The 18,381-nt window shown below is 42.1% G+C and overlaps 2 protein-coding genes across 2 annotated transcripts; both read left to right on the forward strand.

Moving 5' to 3' along the window:
- Window positions 1-991: 991 nt before the first annotated feature.
- On the forward strand, window positions 992-8,394 carry LOC119888979 (sodium/hydrogen exchanger 2-like). Its single transcript, XM_038699804.1, has 13 exons — window positions 992-1,238; window positions 1,403-1,625; window positions 3,059-3,299; window positions 3,384-3,634; window positions 3,717-3,934; window positions 4,050-4,246; window positions 4,363-4,452; window positions 5,037-5,107; window positions 5,386-5,520; window positions 5,650-5,746; window positions 5,865-5,993; window positions 6,487-6,550; window positions 8,148-8,394. Exons 1-13 carry the CDS (start codon window positions 992-994, stop codon window positions 8,336-8,338), a joined length of 2,154 nt encoding a protein of 717 aa, XP_038555732.1. The 3' UTR covers window positions 8,339-8,394.
- Window positions 8,395-8,912: 518 nt separating this feature from the next.
- On the forward strand, window positions 8,913-14,568 carry LOC119888184 (transmembrane protein 182-like). Its single transcript, XM_038698661.1, has 5 exons — window positions 8,913-9,250; window positions 10,768-10,891; window positions 11,105-11,203; window positions 12,279-12,416; window positions 12,752-14,568. The coding sequence occupies exons 1-5, from the start codon at window positions 9,077-9,079 to the stop codon at window positions 12,970-12,972; spliced, it is 756 nt and encodes a 251-aa protein (XP_038554589.1). The 5' UTR covers window positions 8,913-9,076; the 3' UTR covers window positions 12,973-14,568.
- The last annotated feature ends 3,813 nt before the right edge of the window (window positions 14,569-18,381 follow it).

Below are 18,381 nucleotides of genomic sequence, written 5' to 3' on the forward strand. Positions count from 1 at the left end.
TTATGTTAGGGTTTAGCAGCCGGTCAGACCAAAAATAGCACTGCATTAAACACTGTGTTGGTGCAGGCATGCGACTAAAGGCCTCATATATGAACTAAAGGTTCATATATGTGCATAAATTTTTCCTCTGAACACTTAAAAATCAAATGTTGTGTTTGCTCTTAACATGCTGCTTTGTTTTACTGAAAAGTTAAAAGTTTTACTAGTGACCCATCTTAAGGTTTTAGTTTGAGTTTGAGGTAATTAGCAACAAACAAGATCTGAATGATTAATCAATAAACCAATCCAAGACAATAGTGATAATCAAATATAATCATCGGACCCCTTTCATCACTCCTTTGTGATGAGCACTTGTCACTATGGTTTACATTTTACGGGTCAAACACATAATCAGTTGAATGCAAAAGAAAATAATCAATAAATTAGTTGATAACTATTACTGGCAGACCTAAAGCTTTTCATGGTAAAAAAAGGAAAACATGAAGTGTTCTCTCAACTCCTCTAAAGTAGGTTTCTAGTAGGACTTGAGTGTACGATGTGACCTTGAACACTCGTTGAATGATACTCAAACTGAAGGTATAATATCAAATGAAGCAAAAAATGATTGTGTCTGAAACACTAAGTGATTTTCATTGTGTGTCATTTGTAATCTGTCAAAGGTGGTATCTTCCTTCTAAACCACTTAGAAACTGGTGTTCCAGAAGAGGAGTAGTTTTTACATGCGTCCCCAAAGTTTGCCTAAGCTTGTGTGTGTGTGTGTGTGTGTGTGTGTGTGTGTGTGTGTGAAGCTCTGTACTACTGTTTGGATATCATTGCTAGCTCAGGGATTCCTGTGCACATTAGTGGCTGCATGAGTTGCGGTCAGGTTGTTTTGTGTGTAGGCCTATACGTGCATGTATGAGTGTGTGCTGCTCGCCCTCCCTCTATCTCCGTAACCCCTGGCCTATTCTCTCTCTGTCTCTCTCCCCTGTTATCCCAGCATGGCTGCAGAATGGCTGCTCTGTGGACTCTCTCTCTGCTGCTGTCTGCCTGCCTGTTCTGGCCTGTGTGTTTGGCTCTGACCCCTGAGCTCCCTCAGCCCCACAACCTGCCCCCCTTGCTGGGCATCAACAGCAGCGATGGCAGCCTGTCTGTGGATCTTCCCATTGCTCTGAGGGTTTTCAGCATGGACTATCACCATGTGCAGGCTCCCTTTGAGATTGTGCTATGGATCATGTTGGCCTCACTGGCCAAGCTGGGTAAGCTTCAAACGAGTTCAGCTGAAAAGCCAACATTAGGATGCTGTTGGAAAAAAACCCTTCTCTAATCTGCATGTTCAGAGCGAGTAAACATTCTTGCAGCTCACAGCAATGTTGAATCCAGTTAGCATGATGTTCCGTTATATTCTGTCTCTAACCTCCAGGTTTCCACTGGTCAGGTCGAGTCCCAGCAGTCGTCCCAGAGAGCTGTCTCCTCATCATGGTGGGCCTCCTGGTTGGAGGGGTGATCTATGGTGTTCGCCACTCTGCTCCTCCAACTCTCAGCGCTGATGCTTTCTTTCTCTTCCTGCTGCCGCCCATCGTCTTGGATGCAGGATACTTCCTGCCAGGGAGGCTGTTCTTTGAAAACCTTGGCACTATCCTTTGGTTGGTACACTCAATGTTTTTTTCTTTGAGCATGTGTGAGTCTGTGTGCACAAACTGTTGAATATACTATTTCTTATACCCTTTTAACATGCTAGTAGACAGAGTTAAAAACTATTCAAAATTAAATATTCCACTTGGGAATATGTTTTCAAATGTGCCAAAGAAGTTTTAATTACAGGGAAATATATATAAAATATACATAATGCACACACATCTCACATTTTCCACCCAACTGTTAAATTCAGATTCAGATTGATGGAGGAAAATTGTTGTCATAGATTGTACCTAAAAGAGCAACCTTCACCAGAGATAATATACACAAAATAAAAATATACACACATTCTACACAAATTACACAGAAGTGGCATCATAAATTTGGCTGTATATTTTTTATACAGTATATAAAGCACCAATAAATCCCTGAAACAATCAGATAAAAATAAATATTCTTGTCAAATGGAAGGGAAAATATAATTTATCTGTTTAACGCTACTTGCATTTTTTTTTGCCACACGAGCTATGTGGCTCTGGGGATGGCAGTGTTGTTGGTCAGTCCATCACTTTGGTCCACATAGAGGTATTTCAACAGCTGTTGGATGAATTGCCATGAAATTTTGTGCAGACAATCAAATATCCTTGAGGATATTTCCTAATGATTTTGATCATCCCCTGACTTTTCACCTAGTGCCACTATCAAGTCACAATGTGTCTTAAAAACTTAGTATAGCCTTTGTATATTTAATATAGCCTGTATATGTCCAGACATTTGTCTTAACTATACATTTTGTTTACATTGTGTGTGAACATGGTTACCAATATGCTTGCTAAACATCAGCATGTTACTTGTCATTGTGAGCATGTTAGCATGCACACAATGCACTAGGGTGGGTCATAGTTAACCTACAGAGAATGATCACCTTACTCAGCAGCTCCCCTCAGCTCTAGTGAGGGTTTTTGCATCTTTCAACTCGTGGTTTTGTATTTTATGGCCCACGCCTGATTTGGTTCAGTCTCAGTTTTTCCAGACATCAGGCAGCGGTTCTCAGAAAAAAAAGTTCTGATAAACTGACTGTATAGTACCTGACCAGCACTAAACAGCAGACAGACAAAGTTAGCGGCTAGCCTGTGAACATATTGGAACATTTAGCAGCTGAAGAGCCAGTTAGTTATCTGGCTTTCCAGTTAGTGGAGTGCAAAACAGAGGTAAATGAAGCGTACGTTTTGGACTAACATTCATCAGGTAGCCAGAAACAGGACTCCAAACGTCAATGCCATATAAACTAAAGTAATAATATGTCAGTATTCAATGAACGGGTTACATGAAGGACATCTGGTTTCAAGTGCTGTTAAGTATTCTTTCATGTCATAAGCACCTTGCCAAGCAGTGTGAATCCTGTTTCCTGTAAAGCTGCTGTATCTGTATGTATCTCCAGGTATGCGGTGCTGGGAACCTTATGGAACGTGTTGGGCATCGGGCTTTCTCTCTATGGTGTGTGTTTGCTGGCCCAGAGCTCTCTGGGAGACATCTCTCTGCTCCACTGCTTGCTGTTTGGCTCTCTGATCGCCGCCGTCGACCCGGTGGCCGTGCTCTCTGTCTTCCAGGAGATGCATGTGAACGAACAGCTGCATATCTTGGTGTTTGGAGAGTCGCTGCTCAACGACGCCGTTACTGTGGTGAGGGTATCGGTGGTCACCAGGTGACCTCAAAATAAAATTAAGTATCTTATTCTGTGCATAACACTTCTCTCTTCCTCCCAGGTGCTCTATAAGCTGTTTGAGTCCTTCCTCCGTCTGCCATCAGTGTCGGGGCTGGATGTGTTGCTGGGGGGGTGCAGGGTGGTTGTGGTGGGCCTCGGTGGCTTGTTCGTGGGCCTGTTCTTTGGCCTGGTGGCAGCCCTCACTTCACGTTTCACCTCCAGAGCCCAGGTCATCGCCCCACTCTTTGTTTTCCTCTACTCCTACTTATCCTACCTGACCTCAGAGATGCTTCACCTCTCCGGCATCATGGCGTGAGTGCTGCTGAGTTTCAACTCCAAGACCTCCTTTTGTGTTAACATAGTAAAATCTTTCTTTTTTTACCCCTTTATGCAGTATTGTGACCTGCGCTGTGACCATGAAGCAGTATGTCGAGGCTAATGTGTCCGAGCGCAGCAACACCAGCATCCAGTACTTCCTGAAGATGTGGAGCAGCGTGAGTGAAACCCTGATCTTCATCTTCTTGGGCGTGTCCACAATACAGGATGTCCACATGTGGAGCTGGCCCTTTGTCTGCTCCACACTGCTGCTCTGCCTTGTCTGGAGGGCCACAGGTAGCTTTAAACAATCTTTCCTGAACTTTAAAAATGCTGAGAATGATGCTCTGGCCAGGAGCTTGATAAACAGTAGCGAAAACAGTGGAATCAACACATTTCCCCTCCTCTGAAGGTGTCCTCCTGCTGACTGCTGTGGTGAACAAGCTCCGGAGGAACGCCGTGACCTTTCGAGATCAGTTCATCATTGCCTACGGAGGCCTGAGAGGGGCAATCTGTTTCTCCCTCGTTTTCCTGATTGATGACTTCCCAAAGAAAAGACTCTTCATCACAACTACCATAGTGGTCATCCTCTTCACTGTCTTTGTACAGGTGGCAGATTCTGATGGAAGACCCATATTTTCAGATAGTAGTTTTTCTTCTTTGCATTGCACGTTTTTGGCTTTATGGAGTACTATTTGTTGAGTTTAGTTTTGTCTGGTTACCAGGGGATGACCATTAAGCCTCTTGTCGAGCTGCTGGATGTGAAGAGGAAGAAGAGAGCTCTGCCTACTGTCAGTGAGGAGATCCACAGCAGGGTAAGAAAAAGAGTGCTGGTCTTTAGGGAATACAGTGTACAGTGTATTAGTATGCTTTAATCCAGGTGTAATTAGTCAACTTTGAGTGATAGGAATGTAGATACCAAAATAATTCATGTCTGTTCAATAAATCATTCATTCAGGTGCAAAATACACCTCAACTGTATTTATAGTAAAAAATAGTACATAGTGATATGTATTCGTTAAATGACATTATCTCAGTATAACAAGGTTAACATTTTTAACTAACCAACATCTAGGCTATAGCTATAGGTTTATTTTTTTTTTATTATTTATCAAATTAGTGTGTGAGCTCACCTGTTAGAGCATGTACACCATGTACAAGGCTCGTTACTGCAGCAGCCCGAATTCCAGTCCACCCTGTGGCCCTTTGCTGCGTGTCATCCCCCCTCTCTCTCCCACACTTCCTGTCTGTTCCTACCAAATAAAGGCAAAAGCGCTGTTGTAAATAAGTAAATGTTTAAACTTATTTACTAGAAGAAGACCATTTGGTGCCGTGGAAAAGTATATGTAGAGTCAAAGCAAATCTATGAATGACATACTCACATTATGTCTCCTCTTAGCTCATTGATCACCTGCTGGCAGGAATAGAGGACGTGGTTGGGTACTGGGGGCAGCACTACTGGAAAGACAAGTTAGTTTTGCTCGTTTTACTTTTACTTCACCCTCTCATTCTGTTCGCCACTTCCAAGTATTTGCATAAAAATAAGACCTGAAATTACCAGTAGGTGGCAGCAAATACCACATGCAAAGGTTCTTGGTCATTTTCCACAATCAGGACTCATAATAATGTCAACTGGTTACTGTAATGTATTTAATGTGTGTGTGTGTGTGTGTGTGTGTGTGTGTGTGTGTGTGTGTGTGTGCGTGTGCGTGTGCGTGTGCGTGTGTGTGTGTGTGTGTGTGAGAGAGGTTTGAGCAGTTCAACAGGAAGTACCTTCGTCGTTTCCTGATCCGTGAGGATCACCAGGCTGCCTCCAGCATCCTCAGAGTTTACCAGGAGGTGGAGAGAAGGGAGCAGAGGGGAGACGAGGAGGCGCCAGCACTGTGAGGAAACATTTATGTACTTTATGCCAGCGTTTTTCATAGTAGGAGTCCCAAAGGGTCCTAAATAAACAAAGGAAGGTTTCATGACCCTTATGGCTATAGATGTGACTATTCACGCCTCACTTTTAGAGTGGACCCTCGGTCCCACAGCCGCCCCCTCTTACCAGAGGAGATGGACAGCATCAGGCGTATTCTCTCCAGAAATCTTCAAAACTTCAACAACAAGGTAATTTCACAGCTTGTGTATCTCTGTTTGATTAAAGAATCATTGATTGTACATTACAGGTAGTACTATTCATTTATTTAATATTTGGGTTCATGTAGGCTATGTGTTGTCATCCCAGCAGACACAAGCCTACAGCAGACACACTTTGCACCAGGACGCCACCATGGACAGAACAAGGAAGCCTCTTTACAGACACCAGAGTCTGGCAGAGAGATACACGTATAATACAATCACACACTGGCCACAGGTACTAAACTCACAAGCATACATTTGCAAGTCATTCAGTCTCACTTTCTCTAAATCGTATTTTATTTTAAACAGGTAGAATATCAACAAATGAAGTGAGACTTCGATTGAAGGGGCTCAACTCTAAAATGCTACATACTGTTACCCTTTGCAGGGTAAAAAAGGCTACCTGAAATTCATCAGGCAGTTGAAAATCATAAATTATTTTATCGTAAACATTTATGTTATGTTTTATGAGCAAATGCCTTCAGATATATTTATAAACTCTAATGACTTCTTATCAAATCACTTCATGATAATGTAAACAGAATGACATTTATCTGAAATAAAAGGGTCTTTATTTTTATATAGCATCATTATTTGTGTCAAAAAAAATGCCACTCTACTTAAAAATTATCATTGAATTTAAACAGAATATTAAGATTTAGTTTGATTTAATATAAGACTGTCCTCCAGCCTGCAGTATGTTTTACTGTATACTTCCATTGTGACAGGGGGAGGATGGAGAGTTCAATGGCTCACGTAGAGTGAGAGCTGGACTCAGCAGGTCTCACACAGGTAAAGTGAAAGACAATTCAAGACCTTAAATATACACTCACAGGCCACTTTATTGGGTATACCTTGCTAGTACCAGGTTGGACCCACTTTTGCCTTCAGAACTGCCTTAATTCTTCGTGGCATACTTTCAACAAGGAGTTGGAAACATTCCTCAGAGACTTTGGTCCATATTGACTTGATAGCATCACGCAGTTGCTGCAGATTTGTCGGCTGCGCATTCATGATGCAAATCTCCCGTTCCACCTCATCCCAAAGGTGCTCTGTTGGACTGAGGTCTGGTGACTGTGGAGGTTATTGGAGGACAGTGAATTCATTGTCATGTTCAAGAAACCAGTGTGAGATGATTTAAGCTTTGTGACATGGTGCATTATCCTGCTGGCAGTAGCCATCAGAAGATGTACACTGTGTCAGAAAGGGTTGGACATGGTCAGCAACAATATTCAGGTTGGCTGTCGCGTTTAAACGATGCTCAATTGGTACTAAAGGGCCCAAAGTGTGCCAAGAAAATATCCCCCACACCATTACACCACCACCAGCAGCCTGAACCGTTGATTCACGGCAGGATGGATCCATGCTTTCATGTTGTTTATGCCAAATTCTGATCCTACCATCTGAATGTCGCAGCTGAAATCGAGACTCATCAGACCAGCAACGTTTTTCCAATTTTGGTGAGCCTGTGTGATTTGTAGCCTCAGTTTCCTGTTCTTAGCTGACAGGAGTGGCACCCGGTGTGGTTTTCTGCTGCTGTAGCCCATCTGCTTCAAGGATCGACGTGTTGTGCGTTCAGAGATGGTATTCTGCACACCTTGGTTGTAACGAGTGGTTATTTGAGTTACTGTTGCCTTTCTGTCATCTCGAAACCAGTCTGCCCTTTCTCCTCTGACCTCTGACATCAACAAGGCATTTTTGTCCACACAACTGCCGCTCACTGGATATTTTCCCTTTTTCGGACCATTCTCTGTAAACCCTAGAGATGGTTATGTGTAAAAATCCCAGTAGATCAGCAGTTTCAGAAATGCTCAGACCAGCCCGTCTGACATCATCAACTATGTCACGTTCAAAGTCACTTAAATCACCTTTCTTCCCCATTCTGATGCTCAAGTTGTCTTGCATACAGTTGTCTTGCTTACATGCCTAAATGCTTTGAGTTGCTGCCATGTGATTGGGTGATTAGCTATTCGTGTTAACAAGCAATTGAACAGGTATACCTAATAAAAGTGGCCGGTGAGTGTACACCACATATTTAACAAAATATGCAGTTTTTCCTTTAAATTTCCGACCTACACCTATCCCAAACTCAGGTCCCAATGATATGTAGGCTATGTATTAATGTATGTTGTTTCTTTGTGTGACTGTATCTTAGCTAATGGATGGCAGGAATGTTTTTTTTATCCATACACAATTCTAGTTTTGTTTCTCTACTCCTGCTTTCACTCAAGCTTTCAGAACTTACTAAAATCCACAGGCTGTGAATAGACATATCATCGCATTGTCCCTTGTCTCTCTTTACCTCTTGACCTTTGTCCCTGACATCTATGGTGTGACGATTCTGACTTTGTGGGTCTTGAGCTCATTGTAGCCTCGCTTCTCTTGGCAGTGTGCTCCTTAAGCCCGAGGCCTGTCCTCCAGGACTCATCAGTCCCAGCAGCCTCTGCTCAGACGGGTCAAGTGGATCCAAAATCTTCAGCTTCCAGAGAGGACCAGATCTCTCCACAACACCAAGCACCTGTGGAAAGAGCCCCCAAGAAACAAATCAGCTTTGTTTTGGAGAATGAGAAGCAGCAGTGAAGACAGACTGTGAGAAAGACGGAAAGAGGGGACAAGAAATGTAAACGAATGAATTCAGTGTGTTCAGTCGTTTTTAAATGGCCCCATAAAATGATAAGTACCTCATATTTATTTAGCTGTAGAGTTGTGGGTTTAAAGACTGGGTTGATAAAAGGATTTAGCAAATTCATGGATACCTTCCAATTAAAACTTGTAAAGTGGTTAAAATAATTCACCTTCTGGTTTTATCATTTTGAGAATTTGTCAGTTACAAAGCTTTGCTTAGCTCCATGTTTCACCTCTTGAACACCCTTGGTGGAGGTTTGAGGGTCATTTGCATCTCTAGTCTAATTCATTTTCAAAGTGGCACTCCAAGTGTAACGCCTAGCTTAGAAATACCTTGCAGTCATAAATACTGATACTCACTGCCCACATTATAAGCACAAGCACAAACCAATCCTGCCTCTTCTTGTTTCCTTTATAAATGCGCAGCACACCCACCAGTAATTTGACGAGGACAGGCTCACTGCTGTTCCAAAAATATCTCCTGTCCCCCCCGCCTGACCCCCTCAGTTACTGAAGCTTCTTTTCCCCACAGTTCCCAGCATGCCAGGGAGTGGTTGGGAGAGCCAAGCTGTCTTTAGGACTGGGGCTGGGCAGAGGGTTGCAGAGTGGACACTGAGGAGCTGAAGAGTAACTGACCTGAAGATTGAAAGCTAAGGAGACAGATCACAGTGAAGGAGGATTTAGGCTAGAGTTATGAGGGTGGGAGCTGCGACCTTGGCTGGAGGGATATTTGGGGCAGTGGGGACTCTGTGTTTCTTCTTAGCCTTTGGTACAGACTACTGGCTGGTGGCCAGTGACAACTGTGGATCATATACATGGCAGACGCAAACAAAACTTAGAGGGGAAAAAGATGCCAATGGAACTGAGGTAGGAGAGATACATGTGTGCACATAAATGTCACTACGTACAATGATGGAAAATCTTACTGCTTGTTCTCAGAATTGGTCGGTAACCTCCAGCTAAATAAATATGTATAATAATAGCCACAGCAGTTCATTATTTTCATCACATGTGAGAAAAATATCAGTGTGGAACTTGATTAGATGCTGTGTAGACTGAGGTGTGCGTGCTATGCCACTATAGGCTATTTAAAGAGGTACGAAAATAATTTATTCTTGCGGTTACATAAAGTTAGGGTACTTAAATGAAACAGATTTGAACCAGAATGGTTCAAAGCATTGTAGCGGAGGTGAATACATCCTGACTTTTAGTTTGACTTCAGTGACTTTTAATATGGGTCAAGCTCCAAAAGCACTAGATCCTGCACTTCCCATAATGCGGGCCAATGGAATCTTTTTGTCAGACCCTCTATGTGTGGTAATTGCCCATGTCTTTCAAACATCATGCCCCCAGTTTGTAAGCTTTCTGTTAACAAGACTAACAGTCTACAGCCATGCTTTAAAAAAAAGCTAATTTCAGCATGCTAACATGCTCACAATCAGAAATTCTAACACGCAGATGTTGAGAAGGTATAATGTTTATCTTGTTCAACGATCGTTAAAGTGCATTCCCACACCTGTTTCCTAGAAATTACATTTATATACAACTAATCTGAATCAGCAAATAAATTTAGTAAGTAACCTAATGCAGACTGGATTAACATATTGACAAAATGTTGGATATTACCATGTCTGGAAAGTTGCATGAATGTCTGACCATGTCAATAAAATGTTCACTGGCGTAATTCCTTTGTTTTATCCAATCTTGCAAAAAGATATGACTTGCACTGACTAACACATTAGTTAACTTTTTCATGGTTAGGTACTTACAGCTCTTGGTTAAGGCTAGGGAAAGTTTGTTATCTCTTTAATATAGAAAAAGTCAGCAGTGAAACGTGTTTATCAACATTTAACCACAATCTCACCTCGACCTTAATTAACCAATGTACTTTTAATGCCTAAACCAAAGTACAGTTCTTCATGTGTAAACTCAGTGCCCCTTAAATTTTCCAGTTTGTTCTTTCATGCCACATTTGTGAGAAAGTTCACAGAATGTAAAGTAAGGGATACATTTATAAAAGCTAATCCCCCTGTGAACTCCTCCCTACCATCACAGCACAACAAAGTCTTTCATTTTCAATAAAAGGGGATGATTAAAGTTGCTGTGTGTTATTCAGCACCATCAATCATATTTTTGACAAGCAAATGGAGAGTGCCGCTCATGCGTGTTTCATGAGTTCCACTTGAAAACCTCACAGACGAGCAGGCCATAATCAGAACCACGTTTGATGCCGTGGCACCACTGAAGTACAGAATCACACAGAGTGGCTAGCAAAGACGTGTTGACAAAGCCGACAGAGATTAAGGTTCATCCATCTTCAGACATTTGAGCGTCCGTCTCTCTGTTTGTCTGCTGATGGCAGTCTGTCTCTTTTTCTCATTTAGATCCTGTTAGTGGAAGCTGTCACTGTTTCTGCTCCATCTCTCACTCTGCACCATGAGGGCTTCTTCTGGCGCTGTGTGTTTCAGGTGGAGCCCACAGCACATGCAGTCCTGGCCACTCTCTTCAGTATGTAGGGCTTCTGAGCCGGCAAAACGTTATTGGGACTTGTCAAGTGTGGTTTCATGTCTCATGCTCGGCAGTGTGGACTGCTTGACAAGCTAACAAGTGAACAATGTCTATAATTTCAATAAAATAAACAGGAGGAGAGCAAGAAGAATGTGTTTAGGCATTTCTTTAATCTATTTCATTTTATTCTTTTACATTTTATTTTTCATGTAGCAAACCAGCCAGAATCCAAGGTCTGCATCCATGGTTACCTTTTCCCTCTGCCTGTTGCACTTGGACAGGTGCCTCATCCAAGTTATGATGCTACAGCAGGTAACACACTCACTCACATGCTTACAGACAGGTGACAAACTCAACGATAAAACTGTTAAATGAAAGTGAAATAACTTAGTGAATGCAGATGCTTCCGTACAGGGCATGAGGGCTCACTGAATGGATTGATGAGCATGAAAGTATCTTAGTCCAACAGAACACGTGGAGTCTGGACTAACTTGCTACCACAATCATAAAAACACCAAATGATTTAATATATTTTTTTACAATCACTTCCTTACACACACTTAAAAAACAATTTACATTTGGCAATTAATAACAGTAAAATAAGCTCAAATTACCAAATTACCAACATTAGACTGTAACATTGAGAGGGTGTTGGGCCATGACTTTGACTGAAGGAGCATATAAATGACTGGGAACAGGAATGCAATAAGGTCAATGATTCTGTTCATGTTTCCTCTTTCATCACACATGAATTTCATATTATAATACTGGGGTCGTGGGTAGTGTGGTGAAAATACAATTCTGATAGAGAAATACTGAATCTGTTATTTATATATGGCCTAAAATAAGCCAAATTAGCTTCAAAATAATTATATTTGACAATAACATACCCACCATGAATGGGAAATACACATTCACTTTCTTGTCTAGAGCTGAATGAGAACTTAGGAGGAGGTTGGCTTAGCTTAGCATAAAGACTGCAAGTGAGGCGAAACAGGTAGCCCGGCTCAGTCCAAAAGTGCCAAAATCCGCCTTATAAATCAGCACTTATAAAGCTCACTGATTAAGATGCTGTATCTCGTTTGTTTAATTCGAGAAGTCACTGCACTCAGCCAAGAAATAGTCCAGACTTTTTGTTTTTGTAGATATTAAACAAATTAGGTTTAACGTTAATTAGTGAGATTTTCTGGCTGTAGCTTCATACAGTATTTAATGGACATATAAGAAAGGTATTAATCTTATCAAACTCTTGGCAAAAAAATTTAAGTTTAACAAAAACGTCTAAAACCTATTTCTTTAATTGTAATGTCACTTAAATGCCACATTAAATATGCCATATACATGGATAGGTGACCGGGATCGGATGGTGTCCTTGTACTTCTTGCAGTGTTTCGGGGTTTCTGGACTGTACTGATTATCCTTGGCCTGGTCGCAGCTCTAACTGGAGGCTTTCTCTTGGTCTGTGGTGTCCCCTTCATCAGCCACAAACTGTACAAGCTGGGCGGTGCTTTCCTTATCGCTGCAGGTAAAATTTAGTCTATGTACATGTGCAGTTCATAGCCATAGTATTTATCTGGAGTGTGAAATATTCTGCCTATGGGGAATAAGTGAAAGACATAAACACATGTTGCAGCCATTGCTGAGGCTGCTGCTGTCAGCTGCTCATACCTGTCACATGACACACAGAGCAGCAGATGTCACTCTGCAGCACTGTCACTATAACAACAGCAGGTTTAAACATTGCTGCTGTGGCAACAGTCGAGATGAGTAGGAGCTGCATTCCTCTGGTGTTACTCACAGCAGTGATAGCCTCTATCTGTGTCTCCCTGTCTTTCTGATACTCTTTAAATCACTCCCCAGCCTGCTTGTTCCTGTTCATGCTGCTGCTCTACGTACTGTGGATGGAGGTGGTGGAGGTGAAGCGCTACGTCCTTCAGGAGAGAGGGGAGGCATGTCCACATGCACAGGTTTCGGTGCTCTACGGCCTGTCGTTCATGGTGGCGGCTGCCGGTGTGCCTCTGGAGCTCGTCTCCGGGTTGATTTTCCTGCTGGTGGGCCGTGTGTTGCGTGCCAGCAAGTGAGCTTACCATCTGGACTGTAGGGGAAGAACGGACTGACCTTTTTATGTCCTGCAAATGGGATCAGCAGCGCACTTGTGAGATGTAAATACTGTCTGGAAAGACATGATCAATATTACAGCAACACCCTTTGGATTTCGAGTAGCATGCAGTCAGGGATGCTGATATATCAGTTTTCTATAACTTGCTTTGTTTCTATGAAAATCACTAATTATTATATAATAAAAATACCAGAAAAGTTCAGTGTTACTGGCATTAAGGAGCAAAAGGATGTGTCAAGACTGTTTTATTTTCTAAACATTACCAGAGTAATAATATTATATTAATGCTGCAAGCTATGAGTCTATAGGGCAGAATGTGAGAAATGTATGGGTGAACCAGCTGTGTCCCCTGTCCTCATTTTGGCACCTGATCAAGTGGGCGAGCTGGAGCGGAGTGAGAAATGGCTGGATGGACTGGAGACAAACCATAGCTTTGGATAGAAGGTGGGGGTGGAGGTGGAGCAGGATAGGGATAGATATAGCGTGTATAGAGAAAGAATTGATGCTTGTGGGGGGGCACAAGGGGGCTTTGAGAAATGAACAGCTGTTTGTGGGTTTGGTTGGTGTACAGCAGGCCGGCCACCTGCCCCCCTTCACCCCAGTCACATTTCACTCCCTCACTGAAATCCTTATGCTTTCTCTTTTCTGACTCACACTCATGCACACTGTTATATTCCTCTGTCCCGCCCTCCATGTTTACAAAAACATTCAATTCAAAAACCCCTGTCTCTAATAGATCTAATCTACTAACACACATTCATTGCACGCATGGACAACATGACCCACGTCCTTGCGGGTGTTCTTTCTCTTCCTCAGTCTTCCAAATGGGAAGCACAGGCTTGTGATTGTATCATAACTGCCACAATATTAGATCATCCTCCTTTTTCATTGGTTTGAATGGGCAGCGTGTGGAAACAAGCGGGTGGACTCTAAATCACACATATCGGCTTTCATCTGCTCTACTGAGGAGCAGAAGTGGTGGAGAGGGGGGGCATGTTTGCTTCAAAGAACTCACAGATCAAACACAGAAAAATACACACACACACACACACACACACACACACACACACACCACACACACCACACACTGTGATCAAACTGTGCAGAACACACCAATGTAAATTAGTGAAATAAACTGTATTTTTTTAACTGCACATACACAGCTTGTCTAAGATCTGACTTGTGTAAGAAAGCATACTTCAGAGTGTAACGCAGCCCAGCCATCAAATGCTTTTGCTGAGTTTATTGTGTTGCCCGTGATGTCAGAGGATACCCTCTAATATTGGTACATTGGGGTTGTGGTCTTTCAAATGGTTGTTACTGATAATAACATGTGATTTTATTTAAGTGTTGTAGTTATGTGATGATAAACATGGTAGATAGATGATATATATGCGATTTTGTGTTGTTTGTCTGCAACAGCATGATGGCTGCCTTGCTTGGCAGGAAACTTTGGAAGAACTGTTTTAATCTCAATTAAGCCTTTTATGATAAATAATGCTTGAATTGTTTGTAAGTGTTTAAATAAAAAATAGAAGTCTATAAACTTTTGTCTCCAGCAGCAGAAAGAATTATATTTTAGCTCCTCATGACATCACAAAGTATGAGACCTTATAAGCAGGGGATGCTCATATCTGAGTTCAGTTTTTATCTGATAGTGTTTCAACCACAAACACAACACTCCTGATCTGAACAAGCCGTAACACAGTAAGATAGATAAAAAAGAAAAAAAAGAAAGATAAAAGAAAGAAATAGAAGAAAACACATAACTCCATCTGAACAATCTGAGTTGTGCGATTTAAAATAGTAGCAGAGCTGATTGAGAGATGAATCTGCACAATTCAAAGATAAAGAAAAAGAACATAAGGAAAAAAAGTCAGCACCATACAGATCAGAGAGAGGGATATATTTTTTATAACCAAAAAAGATTATTTTCTCTTTATGAACCCATACGACGAGATGCCAGTGGTGTGCTTGTCACTGACATTCCTGGTAACTCACAAGCCTAGTGTGAGACTAACTTATCCACTGCATGGCAGACAGCCCTGGACGCTTCCCATTGCAGTGTTTAGTGTAGCAGCTATGCATTGCGGAGATGGGATGTTTTATTGGCGTACAAATGCCAAAGCAATGTTGGCTCTTGGAATTGCAGAGAACCACGGCTGCAGTTATGAATTAGTTATTCTTAGAGCCTTACCAGTAATGGGGCTATGGTGTAAAGTTTGCACTGATGGTGGCGCTGGATGAAAAGTCAAGGGGTCACAAAAGTCAAAAGGGTTAATCTGTTTCTGTCTTGATTTGGATATGGCCATTATCTGATACCAATCTAAAACGAAGGTCACACTGCAGGCCTTAGCCTGTACCAATAAGCATGCTTTAATGGATAATCTTTTTTAACAGACCAGAACCACAACCCTCTAAGATCTTAAATGATGACAAATTACTTGTTCGGTTCTTTTTAAAACAGTCAGCTCTCCGGCAAACTAGTAATAAGCTATTATCCACAAACTAGACAAAGAGTTGGCAACTGCATGGTCCACATCTTCTTCACCTAATTCACGGCTGTGGTTGCATTACCACAATCAGCCAGCAGAGGACTCTCTAGCTCTCCTCTTCAAGGTGAAAATCTCCATGCCTAATGTGAGGGAGCAGTGAGTGGAAAGGAAAGGAAAGGAAAGGAAGGGACAGTGAAGGAAAGGAGGAAATTACTGAGCAGCGTATTGAGCTAGAACCCTGGCTTGTTCAGTGACTGTAGCTCTTCCTAATCATAGTTAATTACCTCTTATGTCTCCTCCCCTGTCATCCACAACAATGGAAACATACTATCACTTCATTTAAGGAAGAAATAATCTTGCACTTCAAGTGTCAGCAATTATGGCATTATAATATTATGCGTATGGCATAGTGAGCATCACGTGAATTAAGACATGACATGATAATAAAGTAATAAATCGTTTGCAAATTAACCCCAACAGACCCAAGGAACCCAAAGAGCATACGTCTTGTTGATTGGGGGTAATGAGTGTGTTTTGTGTGCGTGTGTATGTATAATGCAGAGATCTGTATAATTTTCAGACATGGCAGCATTATTGGCTGCTAATTTTCCAGTATCTGCTAAAGGTCCCATTTATGTGATGTGTCAGACAGCAAACAGCAGGATGTGGTCTCACACTAGGTAGGGAAAATGAACCCTACGTGGACCCCTCACCCCTCTGTCCACCAGAGCACCTGGACTGAATACTTGTGGGCTCTAATCCAGTCAAAGAGGGGGATACACTTAGTGAGAGCTCTTTCCTTCCTTTCTCTAACCCCCTAACTCTACTAGTGAGCCGATTACCTGCTCTGTGTGTGTGAGCCCCAGACCGCTAGATCCCCTGAGCATGGCTTTTTAGTTTGTGTGTGTGTGTGTGTGTGTGTGTGTGTGCGCGCACGAGTGTGTGCTCATGCAGCAGGCCAGACGGACATAGCGTCTCCCAGATAAAGCCTTTCTCCTGTCAAAAATGACAGATAATAAAACCTGATATGAGAGAATAGCAAGCTTTATGGCATCACTCTTGCTTTTTGTGTTTCTTTTGTACACCCCAAATCCCCAGGAACGGTCCCCTCCGCCCTCACCCCCCACACCCCAACACACATACACACACACACACACACAGTGCTAATCTCTATTGGGGGGTAGCTGAGGTAGAGAGGGAGCAGGTGGAGGGATAAAAAAGAGTTGCTGTGTGCATTTCTTTTTTCTATTTTTGTATGAATAACTAGTGTGGTCCCCTCAATGCCCTAACACACACACACACACACACACACACACACACACATGCATACACACTGTTCATGCAGACAGATTATGTCTTAGACAGTCAGAGCTCCTGCCTTCAATTAACCTCACAAAGACAGGATCACTTACACACACATCTGATGATAGTACGAGGGAAACAGGAAAGAGAAATGTGTGTGTGTGTGTGTGGGGGTGTGTGTGTGAATAGCTGTGAACAGGCAATCTCTGCTACACAAGCAAGGCATGATACAATAGTCAACTTATTAGTGAGGGACATTATGTCGTATACTCTTTCTTCTGTGCAAACATTCCCGTGTATCACTCACCTTGTTCAAAGTATTGAATATAATGAGTCTTCAGATGTTACAGCACATTCACCAGATGTTGTTTTTTGTCTCTAATTAAAAGTAAATAAAATAAATGTTCATGGTACTGTTGGGTGTAGTCTTAATAAAAAGAAATACTGAATGTAAAGTAAATGGACACAGCTTTTCTTTGCGTCTGGCAGGGAGATTCTACAGACCTGTGAGGCGAAGTTCAGATAGCAGCAATGCCAAAGAAAAGGGCTGAAGCACTGGCAAGGTGCTGCTCTGTATGTGAATGTATTGGCACTCATAACTCTGAGAGGAAGTGCCACTGTTGAATACCTGTTTAGAACCAGAATAATAGATACCAGCATATAGAAAATGTACATACTGTATATGGAAGCATAGTGTTTTCTATTTCTGCAATAAACCATGTTCAAGGACTAAAGTGGATGGTTGAGGACAGTTTGTGTATCGAGGGACAAAACTGGTGTTTACGCTGCAGTTGGCCAGGTGTGCAGAGGTGTGAATGTACGGCAGGATTTGAATTGTACAAACGAGTACAACACCATGAATGCGTTTGAGGAGAGAATGTCAACAAAAACATGCAAAAGGCAGAACTCTTGGTGAGAGAACACTTTAACAATTAGACAAGGAGCACTTTTAAAAAAACACTTTTGCCTTAGAACATGGTTGGATGACAACCTAGATGTTTAAAGCAAACTGAACCCTTTAGGATTCACCATATGTCAGTGTGGATCCATGTGATGGGGACCACAGAGATAAGGCCTCTGACTGGTTGACTGTGCTATGTCAAAACTATCTCTGATGCAATTTTTATTTTAAGCTATACTGTATGCTACTGTTGGAAACCTTGTCTAAATGGCCACTTCAAAGCGTTTTCCATGGGGGATCCTGTGGGCCTGAGGTTTAAGATGCTGAACTTCTGGTCCATGGTTTGAGTCCTGATGTTAGATGTTCATCTCCCCATATGTCCTCTCTTTTCCCTACACTATGTAATAAAGGCAAACATTTCTCCCCCTAACAAAGAGCACTTTGCCCACCCTATATTTACCAAGAGCATCAATTATCTATCCACTATCTCACACACACACACACCAATCACACACTGTTCTCTCTTGGACCTGTTTGGTAAACAAACCAAATCCAGTCCAGTTGCAGTACAATCTATTTGACACTAGTAAGTAACATAAAAACAAATAGCTTAGCATAAAGACAGGCAGGAAGAGTTCTGTGTGGACAGGAAGAACAGAGGAGACATTGCTTT

Source organism: Micropterus salmoides, unplaced genomic scaffold (genome assembly GCF_014851395.1).
Source record: "Micropterus salmoides isolate LMB-PRFRI ecotype aquatic unplaced genomic scaffold, ASM1485139v1 Ms_hic_scaffold_5, whole genome shotgun sequence".
In the NCBI taxonomy this organism is placed as follows: Eukaryota; Metazoa; Chordata; class Actinopteri; order Centrarchiformes; family Centrarchidae; genus Micropterus; species Micropterus salmoides.